Source organism: Triturus cristatus, chromosome 10 (assembly GCF_964204655.1).
Source record: "Triturus cristatus chromosome 10, aTriCri1.1, whole genome shotgun sequence".
NCBI lineage: Eukaryota > Metazoa > Chordata > Amphibia > Caudata > Salamandridae > Triturus > Triturus cristatus.
The window spans coordinates 858,173,343-858,200,181 of NC_140593.1; the positions used below are offsets into that span (position 1 = coordinate 858,173,343).

A 26,839-nucleotide genomic window follows, 5' to 3' on the forward strand; every position below is an offset into this window, starting at 1 on the left:
CATGCCAGATGGCATATGCGGGCTCTGCAGTGGGACCTGAAGTTCCAGTGGTCGCAGCATCGGGGGAAGCTGTCGGACTACGTCCAGATCTCAGAGGGCACTGCACAGGACTTGCAGTGGTGGCTCACGAACCAGCGTTGGGTCAGCGGCAGATCCCTCTCCCTTCCCCAACCGGAGCACCCAGTAGTGACAGACGCGTCCCTCCTGGGATGGGGCGGCCACATGGGAGAGGCAGAGATCAGACGCCTTTGGTCTCCGGCGGAGTCCAAGCTCCGTATCAACCTTTTGTAGCTCAGGGTGATCCTACTTGCACTGAAAGCATTCCTTCCCTCTGTCAAGGGGAGAGTAGTGCAGGTGTTCACAGACAACACCACCGCCATGTGGTACTGCAACAAACAGGGCGGGGTGGGGTCATGGACCCTATGTCAGGAGGCTCTACATCTCTGGACGTGACTGGACCGTCAAGGCATTTCCTTGGTAGGTCAACACCTGGCAGGCTCACTGAACGCCAGGGCGAACAGACTCCGCCGACTGTGCATGTTGCATCACAAATGGCCTCTTCACTCGGAGGTGGTGCAAGGTCTCTTTCAGCAGTGGGGAGAACCTTGGTTCGATCTATTCGCCACCGAAGAGAACGCGTCATGTCAGCAGTTCTGCGCTTTGGAGTATCCAAGGCGGCGCTCGCTAGGCGACGCATTTCGCATTTCGTCGCGAGTGGAGTTGCGGTCAGTTGTACGCCTTTCCACCTATACAACTTCTGCCCAGAGTGCTGAAGAAGATCAGGCGCGACCGGGCCCAAGTCATTCTTGTGGCAACGGACTGGGCTCGAAGAATTCGGTATCCCGAGCTACTTAGTATGAGCGTGGATCCCCCGATCCGTCTGCCTCTTCGGGAGGATCTCCTGTCGCAGGGGACAGTCCTCCACCCAAACCTGTCCAGCCTCCACCTCCTTGCGTGGAGATTGAGCGGCGACAGCTGATTCCATTTGACTTGCCTCCCGAAGTCTGTAATATGATTCTGGCAGCCAGGCGTCCCTCCACTAAAACAGTATAGGCATGTCGGCGGAAAAAAATTGTGGCATGGTGCACAGCAAAATCGGTTGATCCTCTTGCTGCCCCTCTTTCTGAGGTCCTATTGTTCCTCCTTTCTTTGGCCCAGCAGGGCTCTGCTTTGGGCACTATCAAGGGCTACCTCTCTGCTCTTTCAGCCTTTCTTAGGTTGCCTGATCAGCCCTCTCTTTTCAAGTTAAAAAAAACAATGGTCTGGTGAGGTCAAAAAATCCTCGAGTAGCGGAGCTACAGTTATTAATTTGAGAAAAAATTAATAGTATTTGATGGTAACGGAAAATGAATTGGATCTAATTACGGAACGTATACAAGGACACAGGAAGGTAGAGGAAGACATCACATTTTATTAACATCATAAAATGGAGTTGCTTCCATTCCTAACATTTTTACTTTTTCAGCGGGGTGTATATTGTATATACAGTGCTCACATATACAAAAGTGAAGGTGCGTGAAGTGAAGTGCTCAGTGACAATAAAAACATTTCATCGCATTGAGAGACAGGTCAAAAAGAACCCAATTGGTTTAGACAATGTTTAAGGAGACTTTGACATTGTGGTCGACGGCGTTTCGATCTTAGTCAGTCAAGATCATCATCAGGACAATGTAAATGTGAGCACGTAGGATCTAGAATGGGGAAAGCAATCAATTACTAATGTGTCCTTTATAAACTAAATCAACAACAAGGAATTGCTTTGTGGTGGAAGCGCAATGAAGGCGTATCAAGGGGAGTCAACATCAAGGCCATTAGTGTGATGTTGAGGTTCATGAGTAATTACCAAGCAACCGGTCATGCTATACGCGGAATGGTGGCGGTGCAGCCGACAAGGATGCGTGAGGTCAATGGCGCGGAAGTAGTAGCAGCTGGCAGTGAAGGAAGGAGAGGAATTATGCCATGCAAAACGATGCTGAGAAGCGCAAAAGGAGGGGACATACAGAGTGAAAAGTAAGCCCAAGGATCATGGTAAGAAGCGACTAGTGGAGTGCCGACCCCCGGTAGGGGATAGTTGAGGTCGTGAGCTGCTGATTGCAGGGAACGTGATCGGTAGTAGGGAAGGGGATAGTGATGTGTCCAGACTGAAGGTCCGCGGTTGTCAATAGATTTCTCAAAGGCATTACTCACCTTTTCCCTTCTATTTCTTTTGTGATGCCTCAATGGGACTTAAACCTGGTTCTCACATATCTGATTTGCGCTCCATTTGAGCCTCTTCGGAACTGTCCTTTGTGGTTACTGACTTTGAAAACTGTCTTCCTGGTGGCCATCACCTCCGCTCGGCAGGTGAGTGAGCTCCAGGCTCTTTCCTGCAAACCTCCTTTCCTGGCGATTCATCCGGACAAGGTTGTGCTTCGACCGCGTCCTTCCTTTCTACCAAAACTAGTCTCTGCCTTTCATCTCGGGCAAACTGTAACTCTGCCCACTTTCTTTCTGCCTCCGCACCCTTCAAGAGAAGAGAAGAGGAGAGGCTCTACCGTCTGGACCCAAAACGTGCACTTTTGTTCTATCTCGACCGCACACAACAGTTCCGGGTGGATGACCAGCTCTTTGTTGGCTACGTGGGCGCCAAGAAAGAACTATCTCCCGATGGGTTGTCTTGTGCATTAAAGCCTGTTACTCTTGGGCTAAAAAGGAACCTCCCATTCTACCCGTGCGACAGCAGCTACCACAGCATTGGGACGGGGTGTCCCCCTGCAAGACATCTGTCAAGCGGCCTCGTTGCATACTTTCACTAAGCACTATTGCTTTGACAGTCCGGTCCGGAGAGACCGCTTCTTTGGCCGTTCAGTTCTCTGTGACTTTCTGGCGTAATCTCACTTCGCAGACCCATCACCGGGGTGGGTATTGCTTGGGTATGTATTCTAAGGTAAGGAATCTATCACTAACGTGTCTCTTTCAGATGCACAAGTTACTTACTTGAGTAACGATATATCTGTAAGAGACATTAGTTAGTGATAGATTCCTTACCACCCACCCATCCTCCCTGTTCTGCGAACTGTTCTCTAGGGTTCAGGGCCCTAGTTCTATTACACCAGTAGTTGGTCTCTGGCATGGCTCTGCGCTTCTGGTGCGGAAAAGTTGTGTAAAGAACTGACATCCGCTCTGAAGATGTCATCTCGGCAGCTAGGACTCCAGCGACGCACGTGCAGCCGTACGACGACGCCTACCGACGCACAGGGGTACTGCTGACGAAAACGTTCCGGATCCAGTCTGACGCCTGGGGATATTCTAAGGTGAGGAATCTATGACTAACTAATGTCTCTTACTGATATATCGTTACACAAGTAAGTAACTTGTGCTTCCTGGTCAGGATTAAAATAAATATGAGATGATGTTGACAGGGATTTTTAGTAGTCCTTCACCCCTCCTACACGGAGCGCAGAGAGAAGTAAAGGGACAGCGGCCTCACCTTGACAAATGTTTGACTATGGGGAGCCGCCATCGCTCCTGCGCCTTTTCGAGTTTCAACAACTGTGAATCTAGGTACTACCGCAGTGTGCTAAAGCAGCCATAGACCAGAATGGGTCTTTCTTCAACCTACTAAAGTAAGGTAGGAAAGTGACATGTATGCAGTTAGGAGGGGTGAAGGGCTACTAAAACTCCCTGTCACCACAATCCCATATTTAATCCTGACCAGGAAGTCCAGGAATAAAGTATATAGGTGGATATTCCTGAGCCAATTTTAAACTCTGTGTTCTGCACTAATATTTCTTTTTTTGATCCCTCAAATTTCGTATTGTCTTCCCCTCCCTTTTGCTTCACTCCAGGCGTTGGTCTGCGTGAGGGTGTTGTTTAGCAAGCCCTATGATGAATCATGCCACAACTTGTGGCTGAGGGCAGTTTTAAACAAACAACGGGTACCAGCGAGTATAAAGGCGTGATTTTAAATACTCCTATTTCTCTTTTGTGAATCTTCTCACATGGTCTATAGAAGGCATCAAGAATTGTCTTATCCTGTGTACCATTTTCTAAGCATAGGGTAATGTCTCTCACGTTTGCTGTATAAAGAGTTTCTAAGAATGCCTTCGGTATCACTCTATCCCACTTTAATCTCAGGGCCTGGACCTTGGTGCTACGGATACTATTAGGTAAACCTTTTATTCCCTTGCCATCCATAGATAATTCCCAGGCGAGGTCCAGCATTATGGGGTTATGATTAGGCCTGGGCGGGAAATTCCGTTCCGCTCTTGGAATTTGCGTAATTTCGCGTTCCGCGGAGAACGCGAAATTGCTCAAAAGTCTGCTTTCCGCGATTTTGCGAAATTTTTTGCTTGTTCGCGTTCTCAAAATGCGTGTTCGCGAGATATTTCTCCTCGAGCACGCAAATAGCGATTGTGAACAGGAAAAAAGCATTGCGAACAAGCAATTCCGCGTGTTCGCGGAGATTTTTTACCGTTTCGCGGAGATTTGCGTAATGCAATTACCCAAATTCCGCCCACCCCTAGTTATGATCACTAAAGTTATTCCAGGTTACTCTCAATGATTTACCCAAAGAGGTCAAGGGAGGTGAATAAATAATAAAATCAGTGGTGGAAGAACAGCTCCTACTGATAAAAGAAGGAATAACTTTACCCTCCCCTGTCTGTTCCAGACAGTTCAAATTATTAGCTACCAGGAATTCCTCAAGCAAATTACCTTGCTCTCAGTGTTCGAAGTGAGCTACCGCAGTTGTTACATCTAATGGTCCTTTTGCGAAGACACAGCCTTGCAAACATAAATATATGGTAAAGTCGTCCACTATTATAACCTGATAGTAGTCGATCCATTTCCGCTCATAGCTTTCCAAAAAGCACTTCAACGCAAGGATGTGGTCTGTTTCTGAGCTCCTACCAAAGACGTTATAAAAATTCACCACCAACAAAGGGGGGCTATTTTTAAATGCCTGCTCAACTGCCAACAAGTTAGGCGAGTTATCTGCTACCAAAACGGGAGTACAAGGGATCTTAAGGGAGACTAAAACCAGAATGCCACCCTTGGCACGTCCTGCAGGAGAAGGGGACGCGACTTTAAAAAAGAGAACCCCATCTAAAGGATTATTCCTCAGCCACCTTTCAATATCCCTTTTAGGCCTCAAACCAGCGATATTCCACATCATAACTTTTATTTGGTGTGTGGGGGGGTGAGAAATTGTGTTTTTGATCAGAACAGTATCACCCCCAATATGCCCTGAGGCCTAGGGATACTAGATATAGCCTGTTGTGGTGTCAGTCAGTCGTTCCCATCCAGCCCACTCAAGGGAGCAAACCTGCTATCGAGTGGTAATTCCAGCCTAGAGACCTCTCCCTAGGTCATTGCGTGGGTCCTCTATAACAGACTAGCCCGTGCCAATTGAGTGGGAAGAAAGAGGGGGTAAAAATACTGAAGGGGAACAATACTGATCCTTGTAGCCTAGTCCTGTGCAAGAAAACTGATTTGTGGAAAATTTGTAGTGAAACTGGGGTGCTTTAGATTAACTTTGATGCAATCCCCCTCAATGTTTTTCTTCACATTTCATCCCACCCAACCACCTCTTTTGCCATTATGATATGGAGGGGGACAGAAGATGCCCATTCACTAAATTATTGTCACACCGATGTGTTAACTTGCATATGAGATCTGTTGTAGACTACCTCCCACCCTGCTTAATAGGAGGTAGCCCTGTTAAAATACCTAGGGGTTCTGAATCGGGCAGAGAGACTCAATGGTGCAGCGTTATCCACCCAAGCCATATGTGACCCATGGGACCTATAGGACTCATTCATGGCCGGTCCATTATGATTGCTGCTCCTACGCTGGGGTATACCTTGGTGGTGCTCTCCTGCACAATGGCACTCATGACCTGGGTAGCCAGATGAAGCCCCCACATGAGGATAACAACTCATTCTGGCCGCCTGACACACTATGGCTGGGCCCCTCTGATGCCTCCCCAGAGCCAGCACAAACATAGACTATGGCACCACCTGGGCCTCTGGAGCGATTACTGGAAACACCCAGCCCTTTTTACCCCGAGGACGCCCGCTTCTTTTTGCCTGGGGGTGCTACATGTGGCATACTGTCTCCATCCAATGAGTCCTCCATGCCGGCTACAAGATTGACAGCCGGCTGAGTAATTTCCTATGGCTATTTACTATCACCTCTGCATAATTTTGGAGGTCTAGGACACTAGTGGTCTTCAGTGAAAGTCTCCGTTCAGTCAAAGCACTTTCTTTACAGATGGCACTCGCCGCACTCACCAAAAAGGAATCAATAGTGGTGATTGTATCTCCCCCTGGGGCACCTGTTTTCATCTTCCTTATACCCATGGTATACCACATGTGACAGTAGCAAAGCACAGAACAAGTGGTGTCCATTTACCTTACAAACAAAAGAGGGTTGGCCCCGCCTGGCCTCTGACAGGCTATGATGGGCTAAGACTGGCTTCGGGTTAATAAAGCGCTTTTAAAGCGCGGAACCTCCTCTCTAACCCGGTTCAAAAATGAGAAGTCTGGAGGACTCCGTCCCAACCCAGACCAATGTGGACATAGTCACTGGCGGGCAGGGAACTGCTACTCAATACCGGCGCTACGAGTCAGGATAGCAATTTTTGAGTGCGTCACCTCCGCTCTGCTCCACCTTGAAAATGAAAATCTGGGGAACATAGTCCCACCCCAGGCTGATGCGGGCATAGTCACTGGCGGGTAGCGAACCGCTACTGTTTGAGTCTGTGTGACCTACAGGGAATTGATTTGTGTCGAAATGTATTCCATTGTTTTAAGCTTATGTACATTTTCAGAAACAGACCAACATTTCACAAATTGTATTTACATAGCGTCAATAGGGGAAGGCTGGTTTAAATGGCTTAGACTTGTGTCTATAAGTCCTTTTTAAAGCAAAAGCCACCTAGGTTTGCTTTTGTTCCCTTCTGGAAATATCCTGTTTTCCACAGAGCAAAATGTTCCTGTGGTATGCAAAGGTCACATACACCCCAAAATGTTTGGAAGAATGAAATAATTTATGTTCATGATTATTTACATTTTTGACATATAAATAATTTTGTTTTTCCACAGTTTTCTAGTCATCCACATTAGCTAGTATTACCTGCAGTAAATGAAAACTAAACGGACACAGGTTTTGTTTTTACAGAAAATATTGAAATTGCAATGCTGTAAATGTATTTAATATTTTTGCATTAAGAAATGTAAGAAACTTTACTACTCAAGGGTAGTTTTAGCCACCCTTACTTGTTTTCGCTCAACATCCTTACAGAGGTGAGCGCAAGAATATTACACCTCCTTTCTAGAGGGTGCCGACCTGGCAGAACTAAAAAAAAAAAAAAAAAAAACCCCATGTGGTCGGCATGCAACAAGTTAATCTAAATAGTTAATATTTTTTACTACACCTTCACAGAGTCGTTCATCAGAAGCAAAACAAAGAAACACTGAGTTGTTGGTCCATCCATACAAAAGTCAATTGATTTATTTTATAAAGTGAGGCAGGAAGACAATGACATAGGTTAGAAATTAATGAGAGTAGAAAAATTGTTTATATCAAGGATACAATGATCACGATTTAACACAGTAGATTTATAGAAGTCATCTGCCTCTATCCTCTACACTTAAAAATAATCATACTGAAATAAAATGGCTTACAACATTTTTTGAAAAGGTTCCTAAGTGGGTCTTAGAGTAGTGACGTACAGGAGACTGTCTGAAGCAGTTGTTGGCGCTCCATCAAGTTACCTGTGCAAACCCTGCTGTTGATAGATGACAATAACATCAAGAATCCCATGGCCAATAGCTTAAGAAGTTTCATGTCTGTTGCACACAAAATTTCCAATGTTACACAAGTCTGATGAGCCTCTTTTATTTCTATCAACAAACGTCACTGTTGGAGCAATGCATACACCAGAGTATATGTACCTCTGAAGATGTAGACAGTGTCTCTCTTTCTTAGGGTAAGAGGAAGTGGGGAGGGAGCCCACTGTTCTGTATGTGAGCACGCCTCCTCATGACTGACGTAGTTATTTGTCTTTCACAGCATGACAGAAGGTGATTCAAAGGTCCAGAGCATCTCCCGCTCTTCATTAATAGTCTCAGAATTTGCTTCTGCCGAGATGAGCCTTCAAGCAATCTACATGCACGAGGTGCGTAGTGACGATCCATTTGTTGTGTGAAGCTAGTATGGGCTTGGTGACAAGTTGAATGGCAGCAATGCATTTGTCCTAGGTCAGCAAAGGGTATGCAGCACACAATAAGTATCAGGCTAATAGGTCTGTGTCGGGGTGCAAGCAGTGTGCACAAGGGCGGTTATCTCTGTGTGTTATGCAAGCAAAAATAGAATGCAGGCTGTGCTGTGTGATCTAAAGAATGGTGGTATCTTCTGTGTGACTGACTGTCTTTGACCAATACACGAGGTGTCATTGATAGCACTGTCTTTTTTTCTTTTTTATTTATCAAAGTAATAAATACAAAGTACATAGTACAGGCTCAGCAGAGCAATGCTGTGAGGTATTGTAAGATACAACAGTAGTAACATCAGTGAAGTTACCAAGGGCACTAGCGGTGAGCCCTGAATGCAAACATTGAGCAACAAACGGGTATCTACTGGGAAGAGCAAAGACAAATGTGTTGGGGGGGGAAAAAATGGGGGGAGGGAGAGGAAGCAAACAGCGAAAGGTGTGGCAGTGGAGGGTTGTCTCCTCAGGGTGTGTGAATGTGTGAAGAGAGGCAAAGCCAAAGGCATTCCACAGGCTGTGTGTAGGTACCCCAGGGGGTGGGTTAGCACATGGAGATACCAGGAACATATGCGTTCAATTAGATGAGGATGCAGTCCAAAATGAGAGTCCGGGGTCAAAGTAGGTTTGTCTCTCCTGGGCAATGTCATGAGTCGTCAGTCAGGAACAGGGCCTGCACCTGCAGATAAGTATTCAGTTTTTCAGTCAGAATGTAAATGAGCTTCTCGTAGGAAGCAGCTTTGAATATCTTCGTTAACCACTTTGCATGTGCGGGGAGAGCGCCAGTGCCTCAGGATACATAGCTTGGCCCTGGTCAATGCCATGGAAAGAAAACTGCACTCCTGGGGGGGGGTCATCAAGAAAATGTGTGTGTCATGTAGGAGTACCACTTGAAAAGGCAGTGGGTAGGGGAGATGCAGGGTTCTGCGAAGTGTATTAGTCACTACCGTCCTTAGACCTCGGAGGTTGCGGCAATCATATAAGATATGTAGCGTGCCACAGCCGGAGAGGTTGCAGCACCAGCATCATGAGCGGTTTAGCAGTCCTGCACATTCTAATTTGGAGAGGATCCAGTACCAATCCTGTACTGTTTTAAAAAGACAGAATTTTGTCATAGACTCCTTCACTGCACAATCCAAGTTTTCAAAGATGTTAAAGCCAGTCCTCATCATCGCAATCGATGTGCAGTGTTGGCTGCCACACAGCGTGCAGGCGCTGTGATTGGGGCAGTGAGTACTTATGCCGTCTCATACAGACTGAACATCACTTCGCTGTATCAACCTCAAAGGCAATCATGGGTAACAATGGTGAAGGGTCCTAAGGCCCATGGTGTCGCACCCAAACTGTTGAAGAGGCAGTGACAGAGTTGGAGATATTTCCATTGCAGATGCAAGGAGGTGGAATTTCTCCATTAGGGCCGTAAAGGATTGGAGGTATCCATGATCGAGAATCTGAGAAATTGTATCGATGCCCACATGCCACCAAATAGGCCAGTCAGGCAAAGCTCTCCCAATGTGGATTCAAACATTTTGCCAAAGTGGGCGCCCGCTCCTGCAAGTGGGGGGTTAGTTGAGAGTAGGACACTGGTACGTTTCCAGGCCTAGCTCACGGAGTTAGAGGAGCACGACGGAAGCAACCTGTATGCATAAAGCAGGTGAAGACCTGGTGGGCAGTGCAATATGGTCCGCTCTATTGGGACCCAAAGAGGGTTGGGGGTCTAATATCCCTTGTTGCACAAAGACGAGTTGCATGCTAAGTAGTAGTGCTCAATCGAGGGAACATTTTGGACATTGCCAGGCGCAGTTTGGCGTAGTCCTACATCAAGTCCTTGATGGCCCTGTCAAAGGATCGGAGCAGCGATATCGTGATAGAAAATGGCAGTATGCCTAAGACATATGTGGATCTAAGGAGGGTTGCCATTTTTAGAGCCTGCACCCGTCCCCAGAGGGAGAGATCAATGTGTGTCCACTTGACAAAGCACACTTGGGTCTGTTCTAGAATAGGTTCAAGAATATCTGTCATCATGTGATCCAGACCCTTATTGATGTAGAAGCCCAAATATTTTAGGCGGGAATGTGTTCGGTGGAATAAGTAGCTGTAAAAAAGTGCCCTCTTTTTGCATGGTATGCCTCCACTTGTTGCTGAACTGCAGATGTACTTTGACTGGGTGTGCCCTGGGCTCCTGCCAAACAGGTACCCAGGGCCTATGTTCTTTCCCTAAAACTGCATTGAAAACAAAAGCTAATTGACACTCTCTGGCCAAAGATCAGCCCCTTGTAAATGGTACTACAAGTACCAAGGGCACTGTGACCAGGGAAGGCCTCTAAGGGCTGCAACACTAATATTCCTCCTCCTTCTCCTCCTCCCCCTCCTCCTCAGAACAAAGTGAAGAGTTGAGATGGCACACATCCCTGTGTGCCATGCCTACAACCCACTGCCCTGGCATAGATCGACCTCCTCTCTAGGTGGGTGCACTATACCAGTGATAAAGGTACAGGTGCATGAGCCCTATACCCCTACAGTGTCTGAGCCAATTCTTAGACATTGTAAGTGCAGTAATGCCATTAAGAGTATATGGTGCTGAGAGTTAGTCATTATGATCTCCACAGCACCAAAAAAGCTTTACTGAAAACTGGGAAGTTTGGTATCAAACGTCTCAGCACATTAAACCCGCTTTGATGCCAGTGTGGAATTTAATGAAAAATGCACACAGAGGGCATCTTAGAGATACCCCCTGAAAACGAACCTACTACTAGTGTCCAGGCTGAGTGGCTGCTTTCAGCTGCCACCACCAGACATGTTTCTGGACCCCTGGGTCGAGAGCCTGCTGCTCTCTGGGGCTTGAAACAATGCACATCCTGGGACGAGGTGCCAAGCCTCCTCAGCCAGGATGGACCGGGTCCACGAAGGGGAAGCTTCTAAGGCTTGCCGCCTTTGTGAGCTTCCCCAGACCACTTGCTACTTTCAGCAACTGGTCCCCACCGGTTCTGGCCCCCACTTTGGGCAGGAGAACCAGCGGGAAAACCAAGTGAGGTGTGCCCACCTTTAACAACCCCACCCCGCAGGTGGGGGAGGCGAGGTGAAGCACAACTCTTAGTCCCCGCCATCTTGCAGATGGGGGGACCGAGCCAACCAGAGTAAGGCATATGCCCCCCCCCCCCTCCCACTGGAGGGTGGCATAATAGGGGGTGTACCCACCCAAAGAAAGGGACCCATTGGTATCAGCCTTAACTTTCCTGTAACGCCCCTAAATCTAGTATTTAGGGGCACCCCGGAACCTTGCCTCCTCAGACTAGAAACTACCAAGAAGAAAAGGAGGACCGAACAGCCGTGCTGAAGCTAAGAAGAGGCGGACGCACACTGACTTGGCCCCAGCCCTACTAGCCTGTCCCCACCTCGCACCTGCAGAAGCAAAACGGCGGTGTGTCCTGCAGCCAGCAACCTCAAGAACCCAGAGGACCTGCCCTGCCTTACAAAGAAAATACTTTGTCTCCCGTAAACACCGGATTTGTTCACCCACAGACTCTGGCCAAATCTGCAAGTCTACACCCGTCGCCCACAGCCCGAGTTCGAGTGGCCCAACACCACGAGGCGGTCTCCCCGTCAATTCTGACCCGAGATCCGGTGTTCTCTGACCTGCCTTGAAACTCCCAGTGGGGCCGGCAGCCTCTTTCTGGAGGATCCCCCCGACCGCGACTGGAGCTGGTAAGAGAAACCCGACGCCTAAAGACACCCCTGCACCCGATGCCCCACGGCTGTGGGTGGCCCAACCAACGGTGTCCCAGCCGTCCCAACCTTCCCAGCCTTACCAGCCTTACCTCTCTAACCGATGGTCACCTCCAGAAAATCTTGGTCCCGAGCCTGCAGTCTTTGTTGAAACCGGAGACTCCCCATTGGAACCAACAGGGCACCCAATGCCAAAACCGCATCCTGCACCCAGCCGCCATTACGGGTGCACTTTGGGTGCTAACGCAGATCGCCCTTTGCTCTGAGCCTAACACCAGGAGCTTTGCTCCCACAACTCAGTGGCCTGCTCGTAAGCAGCCACCAACCGGAGGCCACCTATCCCCTATTGGATAACATTGGGCCTCAGCACCCGGCCGTCCTAGTGCAGCTGAGGGTGTTTTGAGAGTGCATCCTCGACCCTGGGGGAACCCTTGCTCTAACCCCAGAAACTCAACCCCAAAGACAGAGTAACCGATAGCTTCATTTCTCTCCATAGGAATCCATTGACAGTTTTTCTCTGAACAATGTTTCAAGTGTGGAGTTGATTTGTATGGAAACCTGACAAATTACTGTGCAAAACTGATTTTACTTACCTTTTCTCTAGGAAATCTCAAAGTGTGATAGCTAGGCATATCACACTGAGTAGAAAAAGTAACTTAAAAAGTAATCTTTAAAAGGAACTGAAAAGTAATCTGTACAGTAATTTCGATTTTTTTAACGTACCTGTATTTCAGTCCAACTGCATTTGAACCTGCATTCAATTGTAAACACTGCATAATATTTTGCAAAGCATCTATTTCACTTACCTGTGCCAGGCTTGACTTGGTTCTAGAAATAAAATAACTTAATATTTTTATACAAACAAAATTGATCTGAGTTCAGTCTTTGAGTGTGTGACATCATTTGCTGATTGAGGGTGTACAACAAATGCTCAATTCTACCCTCTGATAAAGTCTTACTGCTCGCCCACACTAACACAAATCGAGAGCAAGGTGCTATCTACTTTTACCTCTGCCTACCTTTGGGGTTCCACTGGACTCTGTGCACACTATACCTAATTTTGTTATAATATATGCAGAGCCAGCTTCCTACAGTAGCCCTGATTGGGTGGGGGGGGGGGCGATAAAAGCCCCCTTAGTTTACCTGTGCCGAAAGTGTATCGTACAGCCAACGGACTCGAACTAAGAAATCGTCTCTCAAGGTCAAATGTTTGAAGAGTTGCGTAAAGATATCCCCACTCTATGCGTTTGAACCCCTTTTCGGTATTGAGAGACCGTGCTAGTGCCTTACACTGCAAGTCTTTGGTCTGACAAAGCAGACAAGCCAGGGTTCATGGATGGTTGTGCACATTTTGGACCTAGACGAAACTGACCTGTGTTTGGTGGATGGGCGTAGGTTGACTTTATTAAGCCAGGCTGCCAACACACTGGTCAGGATTTTAATATTCCCATTCAGAAGAGTTATGGGTCAAGAACTGTCACAGGACAGCAGGTCCTTACTCTGCTTGGGGAGCACCATTATAAGGGCTTTGTTAGAAATCAGCCCTATACTGTCCGTTCGCTCTTCCTGCCTATAGGCCACCTCAAGAGATTATCACGTCTGAGGTTGTCCATTTGTAGAATTCTGTGTGGAACGTTTTTCCCCGGGAGTTCTTTTGTAAAGGATGCGGCAAAGGTGGCCTGCATGATCTCCTTTCTGGTGATTGCTCCTGAGAATAGCGCCCAACCATCATCATTCAGTTGGGGAAGACAGACCGAACTAGGGAATTCATTGATTCCAGCCTCATCAGTGACTGCTTCTAAAGTGTAACGGTCTCTGTAGTACGTGAAAGTATCCGTTATCTCGTAGGGATAGATGATGAGACTGATAGTTTGGTTTTTAATAGCCAGGATGGTGGAAGCTGCCTCCTGTTGTCGGAGCTGGGGCGCAAGTAGTCGACCAGCCTTTTCACCCTGTTTGTAGTGGCTGTACCTGTGCTTATGAAGTGCATGTTCCAACCTTTGAGATGAAGGCGTGTTAAGGTTGCTTTCTCTAGCTGACAGTGGGTTGGCTCTGTGGGGTTGGAGGAATAGGCCAGAGTCGGGTCCTAAATTGTCATTTATAGTGAGAGTCTGCTGGGCCACCCTTTATTTGGTGTGCATGGCTGCACGTACATAAGTTGACACCTAATGGTGACCATCGCCACTGCCCATAGGTTCTGTGCGGATGTAACAGATCCCGCATTATCATCTAGATAGGTTACAAGGCGCAATTGAAGAAGCTTTTTTCTCTCGGGCATCCTATAGTAAGAGATGTTGAAACGCCAGTGTTTCCGGATCGGTTGCGACAGTGTGCCGTTCAGCATGTGGCTACCCGGGGACTAATTGGAGAGCAAGTCCTCCAGTATATGAGCATCCAACACCATCAACATTGGAGATTGTGAGATGAGAAAATACCTGGACTGGACTGGGAGCTGTGTCCAGGTAAAAGGTAAGCCTAGAACTTGTCAGTCGGGTAAAGAAGGCGCAAGATTTCGAGAATGCCATGGTCCTCCTGTATGTCCAGGAGGATTGCTCAGTCTGCATTGATGGCCCTATCTAATGGGCCAGTGCGGTCCAGCACAGCGTCTACAGACAAATTCCAGTCCATGTCTTGAAGGGCGGGTGCAGTACCTAATAACCATAGGGGGCCAGTTTAGCTGAAGGAGGAATGTTTCTTTAATCCCAACGGTTGCATAGATCGACCCCACACAATGAATCTTGACCAGGATTTTAAGGCAGGCCAAGGCATACCTACCCTCAGGATCCATCCAAGTCTTGAGGACTGTATAGGAAATTAATCTGAGTAGCAAGTGCAGGAAGCTGGCTTTGTCCCTGACCCACGAGAGCACAAGTACTCCGTCCGGTGCAGCGGGGTGCCGGGAGGAGACCCGGTGGTCATCTCCATCCGCATCAGAGGCCCTGGATGATTTCAGCAGCGATCATGAATGGGGGGGGGGTGCAAGTTGGATTTCATAGTGACGTCCTGCAAAGTGCTCAAAAAATCTTGCATGTCCTCCAACTCTAGAAAGTCACTGGACTTTGTCATCCATGGTGATCCACATGCAGGCTGGCTCCAGCAATCTGTATTAAATGTCCATTTACGCACTACAGGCGGAAGAGCAAGGAAGGCCCTCCACTTTTTGTTGGTCTCTCTGGTGAATTTTGCCACCATATGGATTTCGTGGTCTTCATAGTCGTGGGGTCCATGGTCGCAGGCCACTGCCAGTGTCTGTCTGACCTTGGGGTGTCTCAGAAAGCATGGCAGGCCTGCGGGTGCAGATGCGATGGGAGCTTTGGGTCTCGAGAGGTGGTGTGATGGTCAGTCCCAATAAAGCGTGGGAGCAAGTCAGACGAATCGCCTCACCTTGCACCGCACGACCTTCTCGGGGAAGCAAAAAAAACTTATTTTGTCCTTCCGGTATCTGTTTCCCGAGACTGTGAGCTTTGATGTACGCACCAATGTTCTGAGTCCCTGGTGTCTGTGTCGCCTGTGATTCCAGTGCAATTAGACAGGTAACAATGTCATCTTTTTACCCCTGGAACACCCCTATTTCCATCCAGATAGATTTCGTGTCAGCGGTGAGGTATGTGATCCTGGTGTCTATTGCTTCAAGACTGTAACTCACTGGATGTGGTAATTTGCATCTTCTGTGTTCCCCAGTAGCACCAACGATGGAGGTTTGTACTGGGCTTGACCTCTGAAGAGTAGCTGGCGGGTTGCCTTTCCAGAAGCCATGGACAATTGTCACAGCGAGCAAGAGTCCTGCAGCGTATTTGTTGTTCCCCTTCAGCAGGTATCCCTGAAAGCTACAGGACCTGTGGGTCAGAAACCACCTACCCCTGTTGTCCAGCCAGGTCTACCCGCCGTCATAGTATCGGAGAAAAACAAAAAAAAGTGGAGGTGTTGATTTTTGCAGACTGAAAAAAAGCAGTTCAGGATGGGTGGTAGCTCCCCGCAGGTGGTGCACAGGCATGAGAATGGAGCCACAGTGGGAGCAAGTGTCCAGCAGTTCCAGGCCGGTGCCTAGGTCTGATGCACCAGAGAGTGAGTTGAAGCACTCTGGGCGAGGCAGTGGGGTGTTAGGAGATCTTAGCGTCTGCAGATGCACTTAAGTAAGGCTGGCTGTGGGCCCCCAGGCTGAGCTAGTAAATCACGTGCCACCAATGAAGCGATACTTGGGTTGGTTAGAGAAAATGGGCATTCTCTGGGGGCAAGGGGGGGGATCTTTCCCTTCAGGGCTGCCTTGCCACTGAGAAAAGTGCTCCAGCAACAAATAAATGGACGAAATGCTGAATGAATCAAACGTTCACCCCCAGTCAAGAGATGTGGATTAAATCCATCATTACTTTGCTCACTACGCCACCCCAGTTTGGACCCGGCCATATGCAACTAAGTCTTGACCCTCCTCCTCATGGGAACAGTCCAGCCCGAACTGCCAAGCCGGGCCCTCCCCGGACCGGAAACAAGCATCCTTGGACCGGTTTCGGGTTAACGCCCCTCATCAGCCAGACTAGCCTGAATCCAGTGGCACAGCGAGCAAAGGACCCACGTCTGGGCATTCCCATCCCGCTTAGGGCAAAAAGTGCTGCAGCAACAGATGATGGACGGAATGCTGAAAAAAGGCCAGACTCCACATGGACACCTCCGTCCCCTGAGGGCATCAGGCTTGCGGCAGCATTTAGCACAGCCCACCAGCCAGGGAGGGGGAGAGGAACCAGTGGGGGTGGGGGACAGGCCTTTCAAGCCAGGGAACGCCCCCAGACTGGTTTGCAGAAACTGAAGCACTCAAGCAGGGCCTGCAGTGGATGCCTGTCTGAGGTCGCGGACACAGCTAATCAAGAGGAGAAGGAGATCCAGATGCTGAAACAGGGGGACATCTTTGGCGTGCCTCCTCACCGGACGAGGGGCACCAGCGACCACCACCGGAAAAGGCCCGTCATCCAGGGCAAGGAAGGTCGTCAAGATCTTGGGGCCCTCAGGACTTCGACAATGGATCGAAAGGTATCCAGGGATGCTCCGATAGGTCAGGAGGATGATGTAGGCCATGGGGCTGGTGGGTGCTGCCCGAACAGGACAGTATCCCCCCCAGTGATCAACGGCGATCAGAAGTTGTAGCGTAAAGTGACAGTCTTTGTCATTAGCCAAGCTCCATCCCCAGCACTATCTATTTCGAAGGGTAGTATTTCTATGAGAGATGTGCGCTTGCAGTGCCTTTGAACTTAAAGTTGTTTTGCGCACAAGATCGATCTGTGATGTGAGGTGAGTTTTGACAGTGTCTTCCTCTTAGTCTAGAATGGGCTCATGCAGGGCTTTAAGTGGGATGAAAAAACTGGGGGGTCTCTCAAGGCGGCGTGGCCAATGTAATTAAGGCGTGGCTTAAACACACATAAGCAAAAAATGTGTGCTTAGCATAGTGTGCCGCCCGACTGGTATTTTGCTGTTTCTGTCGTTGCATCCAGATATATGATACAACAAGTAACGTCATACCTACAATAAGTCAGGACTATTGGCTTTGTCAATGGTTGTTAGTTGCATAAGATAAATGAGCAGCAACTATGGCTTGTATTAATATTGAAAAAGCTTCCACTTAAAGCCCTGGTGACACCACAACAATGTTGCTGCTCCTGAGTTTCAAAAAGAGAAGAGAAATCCAGAGAGAAAATGACTCTTTAAAGGATTTGCCTTCCCCTATAACGCTCGAAAAAACGGACCGTCTGTGCATGGGCACAATACAGAGCCCGATAGAGACCTGTTTCGAGGCCTCCTTAAACAAGCATTGGCATAGCCAATAGGTCTTGCCTTTGGGACCTTCTAAGTATTAAAGTTCGAGGCATGTGGGCTGCTGAATTCATATCTGTGCATAGATCGCCGCCTAGTGTTGGGTCCGGATGATTGCACATTGTTGTCCTGGAAGAGTCTTCGAAGTATCACGAGATAGGTGGCTCCTCCCCTGGACTACAGTGCGCATGGGCATCCTCTCCATCCTTAGATTGTTTTTTTCCGCCATTGGGTTCGGATGTGCTATCTTAGCTCAAGTTAGGAATATTCAGTTTTAGGCCAAAAGGCCTTTAGCTTTCGTCGGTACTGTTCCCGTTCGGTGTCGACTACTTACTTTAGTGCTTAGCACCTTCTTCCAACTTTCGGATCTGTCTGGTCCCAACATCGAAGCTCGATCGACGATGGAATCGAGGACTCCATTCAAGAGGTGTCCTTTATGCCACGCGAAGTACCCACACATCGACGTCCACCCGGTCTGCAATAAATGTCTCTCGCCAGATCACGACGAATCAAAATGCATGGCCTGTGCCCGATTCCGATCCAAAAAGACTCTGCGGAATCGAAGGGCAGCGAGACTGGAGGCGCAGCAAGCAGCGCCTGCCCCAACCAACATATTCAGCACCGAGGACGAGGACGCCGAGAGCGTGGAAGAAGTAGTCTCTAGCCCCGCTTCCGGACACGATTCCCGATCGGAAGACGACGATGAGGTGATCTTTCACCGTGAAGAAAATGTCGATGAGGTAGGAGACTACGACGAGGCCTATGGGGCCGAGGAAGACAGCTCTCATGAGGAGCTAGGCCAATCCGTCGAAACGGAGGCCGAAACAGTACGTCGTCATAAGGCTCCGGTCGAAGGATCGCCTTTGGGCCTTACCCGAGATCAAATTCATAGTTCTTCGGCCCCGCCTTCCGGCCCGGCCTCGAACACTTTGCAAGAGCCAATATTATCGAAGACGACCGGGTTCATAAACCCAAAACCATCCATCGCACCAGTCCCTTCGAAACCGAAAGTGAAACTGGTGGTGGTCACCTCGAAGACGTCGAAGCCATCCACTACTTCGACGCAAAAAAAGGTCATCGGCTCCGACCGCGTACAAAGAGACTTCGGTGCCGAGCTCACCGCAGCGGATACGGTTGCCAACCCGAAAAGGAAAGCCCTCGGGCACCACAAGGCAACGAGACCTTCGGCGCCGACATCGAAGGCCATAACCTCCGCAATTAAAATGGCCGCCCGAGCTACGTCGACATCTAGCGCAACGGCGCCGACTAAGTCCTCGACTACGTCGAGCGTCGATACCTCCCTTCGGACCGATGACCCCCTTCCTGCCAAAAAGTCGGGGCCGGCCTCGACGCCTACCACTACGGTGCCCACCAAACCACCATCTGCGTTCACTGTGAAGCAGGTCTCCACATCTTTGCAACGCATCCGTGACCGGGCAGCCCTCCACTCTATCTCGGGTCCCGACACAAACAAAACCTCTAAAGCGCACTCGGAGCCAACCAACATTACGTTTGGGTTGCCACCGCCCTCGGCCCCGAAGTTATTCAAAATTCGGACACGTGTCCTCCACACACAGTCCACCACCTCTTGTCTAACAGAGCAAGACTCTTCGGGGCCACAATTTATCGACGCCGACACTGGCAGGTTAATGCTCCACAAGCGCAAAATAACGCCAGTTAGGGAAGAGGAGCCCTACAAAATTCCTCTTAAACGCAAACTGCCAGCGGGGCCGGAACCAGTGCTCCAGGAACACTTCCAACCCTTCCATCCAGATCCGCAGTCCTTTTCTCCTACGCCTTCCGAAACGGAAGCAATAGAGGACTATGGCAGGGATGATACCATCTACCCTGGGGACGTAGATCCTGATGAGCACCTACAAGACCCGGATCAAGCATGGGATGACCCCACAGACCAGGGTGCCGCGCCACATACCCAGGATGCGCAGCTCTATAACGTAAAAACGTCTCCCACAGAGGACACTGCTGCCTTTAATGCCCTCATCGAACGGGCTGCTGCTCATCATGGGGTAGAACTCCATTCTGATGCCATTGAGGAAGACTTCTTGCTTGACACTTTCGCATCTTCAGAAAGAACTGTCAAAACTTTGCCCATGTTAAAAGGGGTTCTCAAACCTGCCAAAGACATTTTCAAAGACACCACAAGAGCACGGGTGTTAAATCCCAGGATTGAAAAAAAGTACAAGCCTGCACCCGGTGACTCTAAATACATTAGGGGTCAGTTGCCGTTGGACTCCATGGTGGTTGCTAATGCTCGCAAGAGAGCACACTCACAAACGACTGGTGATGCTCCTCCCCCAGACAAGGAGTCAAAAGTGCTAGAAACATCGGGCAAACGAATTGCAGCGCAAGCAGCGAACATCCTTCGCATTGCCAATACACAGGCACTCCTGGCACGTTATGACAGGTCACATTACGACACGCTAGAGTCACTGCTCCAACATCTACCAGATAAGTATAAAGAGTCAGCGGAGCTACTCATCAGAGAAGGACAACTCCTCACTAATGCATCCATAAAATGCGCACTTGACGCAGCTGACACAGCAGCTAGGGCAATAAACGCAAGCGTCATGCTACGACGCCATGCCTGGTTACGAATCTCAGGCTTCAAGCCGGAGATCCAAAACAATATCCTGAACTTACCAGTTAACACAGAATACTTATTTGGCCCAGACGTTGACACTACCCTAGAAAAAATAAAGAAAGACACTGACACTGCGAAATCAATGGGGGCTCTGCAGACACAGCAATTTCGTAGTGGCTCCTTTCGTCGCCCCGGAAATAGGGGAGCAACAAGAGGTCAGGGGTCACAGCAGCAGTATGCTAAAAGTGGCACACAAGGCACCTATGACAAAAACAACAGGGGTGGATATCGTGGATCCAGCACCAAAGGCAGAGGACGTGGTTATGGCAACACCAGGTCCTCTCCAAAAAACAAACCGTGACGCCCTCTCCTTACCCCCGACCACATAACACCTGTCGGGGGCAGACTCCAGCTGTTCCTGTCCGCGTGGAAAAACATCACCACAGACAGGTGGGTCAGGGGCATCATCCAGCACGGGTACTGTCTAGAATTGACGTCCACTCCACCCGACATACCACCAAAGCACCGTCCTATGTCAGTCGAGCACTTGGCAGTATTACAGCTAGAAGTGCTAGCTATGCTCACAAAAGGAGCAATAGAGGTAGTGCCCATCAACCAGCAGGGAACAGGGGTGTACTCTCTGTACTTCTTAATCCCAAAAAAGGACGGCTCGCTCAGACCTATTCTAGACCTGCGACCCCTAAACCACTACATTCTGTCAGAGCATTTCCATATGCTCACCCTACAGCAGGTTCTCCCACTACTCAGTCAGGGGGATTTCCTAGCCACACTAGACCTAAAGGATGCATACTTCCACATACCCATACACCCTTCACACAGGAAATACCTCAGGTTCACTATTCAAGGGAATCACTATCAGTTCAAAGTTCTCCCCTTCGGAGTAACAACAGCACCCAGGGTCTTTACCAAGTGCCTGGCAACAGTGGCCGCGCATCTGCGAAGACAAAACATTCACGTCTTCCCTTAACTGGACGACTGGCTAGTTCAGGCCAAGTCCGCACAACAATGTGCCACCCACATGTCCCACACCATTCACCTGCTTCACGGTCTGGGATTCTCACTAAATTACTCGAAATCACATCTCCAACCTGCGCACGTACAGTAATACTTAGGCGCCACAATCAACACTTTAGTGAGAATCAACAGCATGCAACTGCTGATCTCAAAATTCAAACCTCAACACTCCCTTCCTGCGCGAGTGTTCATGCAGTTGATAGGCATGATGGCCTCCTGCATTTTCATAGTCCCGCACGCAAGACTACATATGCGCCCGCTTCAGGAGTGCTTAGCACGTCAATGGAATCAAGCTCACAGGCAATTAAAAGACCTAGTGTTGGTGAGCGGTCGGGCATACAACTCTCTGCATTGGTGGCATCCACAAAACCTTTGCAAGGGCCGACCGTTCCAAGAGCCTGTTCCACAAATTATACTGACAGCGGTCGCGTCTCTCCAGGGATGGGGAGCTCATGTACTCAATTACACAGTGCAGGGACTATGGACAACACAACAAAAGAAGATGCACATCAACCTTCTGGAACTGATGGCAATCTTCCTAGCCATGAAGGCATTCAAAGTACACTTGTGCAACAAAGTCGTGTTGATCCGGACGGACAACATGACTGCCATGTACTACATACAGAAGCAGGGAGGAACACACACTCCACAGTTGTCTCATCTGGCTCAGAGCATGTGGAAGTGGGCCATCCAGAGGAACATATTCCTCATGGCCGAACACCTCCCCGGCAAGGACAACCAGATGGCGGATCTGCTCAGCAGACACAGCCACCAGATGCACGAGTGGGAGCTACACCCATCAGTTCTCCAACCGTACTTCCAACAATGGGGTCATCCAGAGATAGACCTATTCGCCACAAGCGAAAACGCAAAATGCCAAAGCTTTGCCGCCAGGTTCCCACACCCACAGTCGCAGGACAATGCAATATGGATGAACTGGTCCGACAAATTTGCGTACGTTTTTCCCCCAGCACCATTAATACCGCTGGTGGCGCGCAAACTGAGGCAACACTCACTGACCCTTATCCTGGTTGCTCCAACGTGGGCACGCCAGCCGTGGTACACCACCTTTCTGGAACTTTCCGTGGTGCCTCATCAAAGACTGCGGATAAAACCAGCACTTTTAACGCAGAACCATGGCGAAATTCAGCACCCAGATCCCCAACAGCTGAACCTGGCGATCTGGCTCCTGAGGTCTTAGAGTTTGGCTACCTAAACTTACCACCTGACTGTATGACTATCATCAAAGAAGCCAGGAGACCCACTACTAGAGCCTGCTATGCGGCCAAATGGAAAAGGTTTGTCATTTACTGCAACAACAATGACATTAACCCACTGGACTCATCTATTCAAAACATCATATGCTACCTCTTACACCTATACCGCTGCAATCTGGCATACAACTCAATACGCATCCATTTGACCGCTATAGCAGCCTACCTCCAAAACAGGCAGCACCTCTCCTTATTCAAAGTGCCTGCCATCAAAGCTTTCTTGGAGGGACTCAAACGAGTAATTCCCCCAAGACACCCACCGGCACCAGTGTGGAACCTCAACTTGGTCCTCACCAGATTAATGGGTCCACCCTTTGAACCTCTCCATTCATGTGAGATTCAATTCCTCACCTGGAAAGTGGCTTTCCTAGTGGCCATCACTTCCTTAAGGAGAGTTAGTGAACTCCAGGCACTAACCATTCAAGAGCCATTCATTCAGGTCCACGCAAACGGGGTTGTACTACGCACCAACCCCAAGTTCATGCCCAAAGTCATATCACAGTTCCACATTAACCAAACTATTGAACTGCCCGTTTTCTTTCAAAATCCGCAAAATGTCGCCGAAAGAATGCTCCATACACTAGATGTAAAGCGGGCTCTCATGTACTATATTGACAGGACGAAGGATTTTAGAAAAACTAAACAACTCTTCGTTGCCTTTTCTCCACAACACAAAGGCAACGCCATTTCCAAAGCAGGAATAGCCAGATGGATCGTTAAATGCATTCAGATTTGCTATCACTAAAGCTAAACGCACATTAACGGTTCCCCCACGAGCCCACTCAACACGAAAGTTAGGGGCGTCCATGGCTTTCCTAGGAAACATCCCTTTACAAGAAATATGTAGAGCAGCCACATGGTCCACTATACATACATTTACCAAACACTACTGTGTAGATGTACACTCAAAACAGCAGGCAGCTGTAGGACAGGCTGTTCTCAAAACTCTTTTCCAGACTGCTGCAGCTGGCACAGGTAGCCGCCGCTAAGGGAGGTACTGCTATATATTCTATGCACAGATATGAATTCAGCAGCCCACATGCCTCGAACTGATTATGCTACTTACCAGTATGCATCTGTTCTTGGCATGTAGGGCTGCTCACATTCATATCGCCCACCCTCCTCCCCGGCGCCTGTAGCGGCTGCAGCACTCAGATTTTCTGTATAGCATGGTCATCACTTACTGTATCTACTCCATCACTGCCACAATGGCGAAAAACAATCTAAGGATGGAGAGGTTGCCCATGCGCACTGTAGTCCAGGGGAGGAGCCACCTATCTCGTGATACTTCGAAGACTCTTCCAGGACAACAATGTGCAATCATCCGGACCCAACACTAGGCGGCGATCTATGCACAGATATGAATGTCAGCAGCCCTACATGCCAAGAACAGATGCATACTGGTAAGTAGCATAATCATTATGCAGCACAATATCCTTGGTGCAACATCAACTTTTGCATGGCTAGACACTTATAAGGTCCCAAAGGCGAGACCTATTGGCTATGCCAATGCTTGTTGCTTTTAGCCCCTTGTCCTAATTAACGCTTTCCAGCTTCCATGGGTGAAAACTGCCATGTTGTTGCAAATATTAGTTGGCCATGGCTCCTGTTTATTTAATATAGGTAAACACACTAGGGAGCGTCCGGTTTTTCTTCTTCGTGAATATTGCTTCCCCTCCTATGTTCTCTAGGATGCACAGTCTTCGTTTTCTGCAGACCCTGTGCACGTCTGTCCTCCAGTCAGAGGCCTGCTGCTGCACCCTGCACTCTCTGCTGTGATCACCTCAATCAGCACTGGCCCAGCAACTGATGAGACAGGGAGGAAACTGATGCCACCGTATCTAGCAGTTAGTGTGGGATTTAAAGGGCTGGTGAAATATGAAGAGAAGTGGGCTGTGAGGCTAGTGCGAGTTGGGGCTGGCCGGAGGAGGCTGGGGTGACAGGTACCTGCCAGGCAGAGACTGCACAGACTGACCAGCGAGACGTCAGTCTCCCAGACAGACGGGGGTTGCGAGGCTGCTGAGGATGGACTTTTAAAGATCAAGAGGAACTAGCCGAAAAGGACCACCCCATAGGGACTGTCACTGACTGGAAACAATGTACATGTTAAATGGCTGATTGGGGACAGCAAGGGCTTAATGGAGATGAAACAACTGAGGTTCTAAAAGCGGCGTGGGCAATGTATTTAACGGCGTGGCTTAAAAACCTCTAAGCTAAAAATCTGTGCCTCGCATAGTGTTCCGCACGACTACTCTTTTTCTGTTTCTGTCATTGCATCCAGATATAAAATACAACAAGTAACGTTACACCTACAACAAGCTAGGACTATTGGCTATGTCATTGGTTGTTAGCTGAATAAGATAAAAAAGCAACAACTATACCTTCGCTGTTTATTATATTGAAAATGCTACTGTCCAGAAATGAGGAGACTATGAAAGAACTATAAAGAGTTTCTTTGAAGTGACATCAATGGCAGTGAAGGGTGGTACTGCTACAGAGTTAAGATATTTTTTTCTCCCTGAGAGTGAGGGCAAAAATGGGGAGCCCGATAGGGACTTGTCTCAACACCTGCTTTTTATAACTGCTGTGCTGAGCACTGGCAGGCCCCGGCCCGCTTAAAGCCCTGGGGTGAGCTGTTGCCGGTTGGATCCCACAGTGTTTAGTACACGAGTGTGGACGGTCAGTGCACAGCTGGGTTGATTGTGATTTAGTGCAGAACTGTGGGAGGTTAGTGCACCCTTCAGCTGATTGTGATTCCCTGCGCGAGCGTGGGTGGTCAGTGCACACCAGGCCAGCACGGGCTGGCAGGAACAGGGCAGCTGGTAGCCTGGTGCAGACTGCGATCCACCGGTAGACCTGGCCATGGGTGGGAAGTAGTAGGAGGGTCTGAGACGTCCTTTGAGGAACTGAAATCACGGTGACCACCAAGCAGGGTAACTAGTGTCATTTGACAACCAAGTATGCAGCCCTGGGATTTACTTACTTTAAAAAATACTTGGGTTTGTCTGGTGTGCATTGTTTTCAAATCACTCACACTTTGGATGTAACTTTTGCATCTCCAGGGCTGGCACAATTAGCCTGTGCTGTAGTCTCCCCCTTATACTTCAGTAACCTAGTTATTTTGTGACATGGTTCCTGTGACAGGTAGGCAGTGCCGGCACCGGGTCTGTTGCATGTTAGTAAGACTAATCTTCAGGGAAAAGTGGAGAGTTTGCAAAAGATCCATGCAGAAGAAAGGCTTATTGGGCTGGGTTTGAGTCAGCCACTCACCGGTGAGAGCCAACAGGGCTGTGTCAGAGCTGCCCCTGCCTTACACTCCATAAGAGGCCTGGAGCTGGTGCACAATTTCCAGATTTCCCAGTTTGCCTCTGCCGTGGCCATCTTAAAAATAGGTTACGCTGCTCCCCCTTTTTTCATTAGAGACATTATTTGAGCAAGAGATAGGAGGATCCGGAGCTTGAAAATCCAACTTGTGTGCGTGCGTGCACAGTATGAGTGGAAAGGTGCATACGCATGGGTATCTGTGTACATGGCTGGAGCTGTATGGGGTATGTTTGATGTGTGTATCTGTATGTGTTCTTTCTGCCTGTGGGTGTGAAACTGTGCAAGCATGTCTACCTACGTGTGCTAACGGAATTCTGTGCATGTGTTCACCGGTGTGTTTATTTGTTGTATACCTCTTCAATCCCTGGCGGCACAGCACCCAGGATAATATCCTGCATAGCTAAAACTTATAAGGTCTTAATGGCAAGACCTATTGGTCATGCCAGTGCTTATCACTCTATCAGCCCATCCTACGTCCTACCTTGCCGGGCCATCTATACCTCACCGCCTGTGGACACACATCAACAACCCCCTCCCCTCCAAACAACCTGGAAACAGCATGACAGAGCTGGGAGGTGCAGAGCTGTGTGTTCAGAGGCAAGTGGCTGCCTTGTTGCAGCCAGACAAGGGTTGACTGTGCGGGCACGGCAGATTTCCTTCTGCCCAGGGCGCCATTGGAGCAAGGGCCGGCTCTGCCTAAAGATGTTAGCGCCAATGCTAAACACTCGTGCACTGACCTGCAGCGCGTGCCCTGGTGTGTGTGGATACAAAGGCAATACATGATCAGATCGGGCCTTTTTCACCTTTGACCATGTCAAAAACATGGCA

The 26,839-nt window shown here is 48.9% G+C and overlaps 1 protein-coding gene across 1 annotated transcript in view; it reads left to right on the forward strand.

Moving 5' to 3' along the window:
• Window positions 1–26,839, forward strand: part of LOC146796113 (autophagy-related protein 9A-like) — a 236,975-nt gene that overhangs the window by 176,072 nt on the left and 34,064 nt on the right. Inside the window, exon 12 of the mRNA XM_085628481.1 lies at window positions 8,056–8,161. Within this exon, the coding sequence (XP_085484607.1) occupies window positions 8,056–8,161 (106 nt within the window). The remainder of the gene's footprint in view (window positions 1–8,055; window positions 8,162–26,839) is intronic.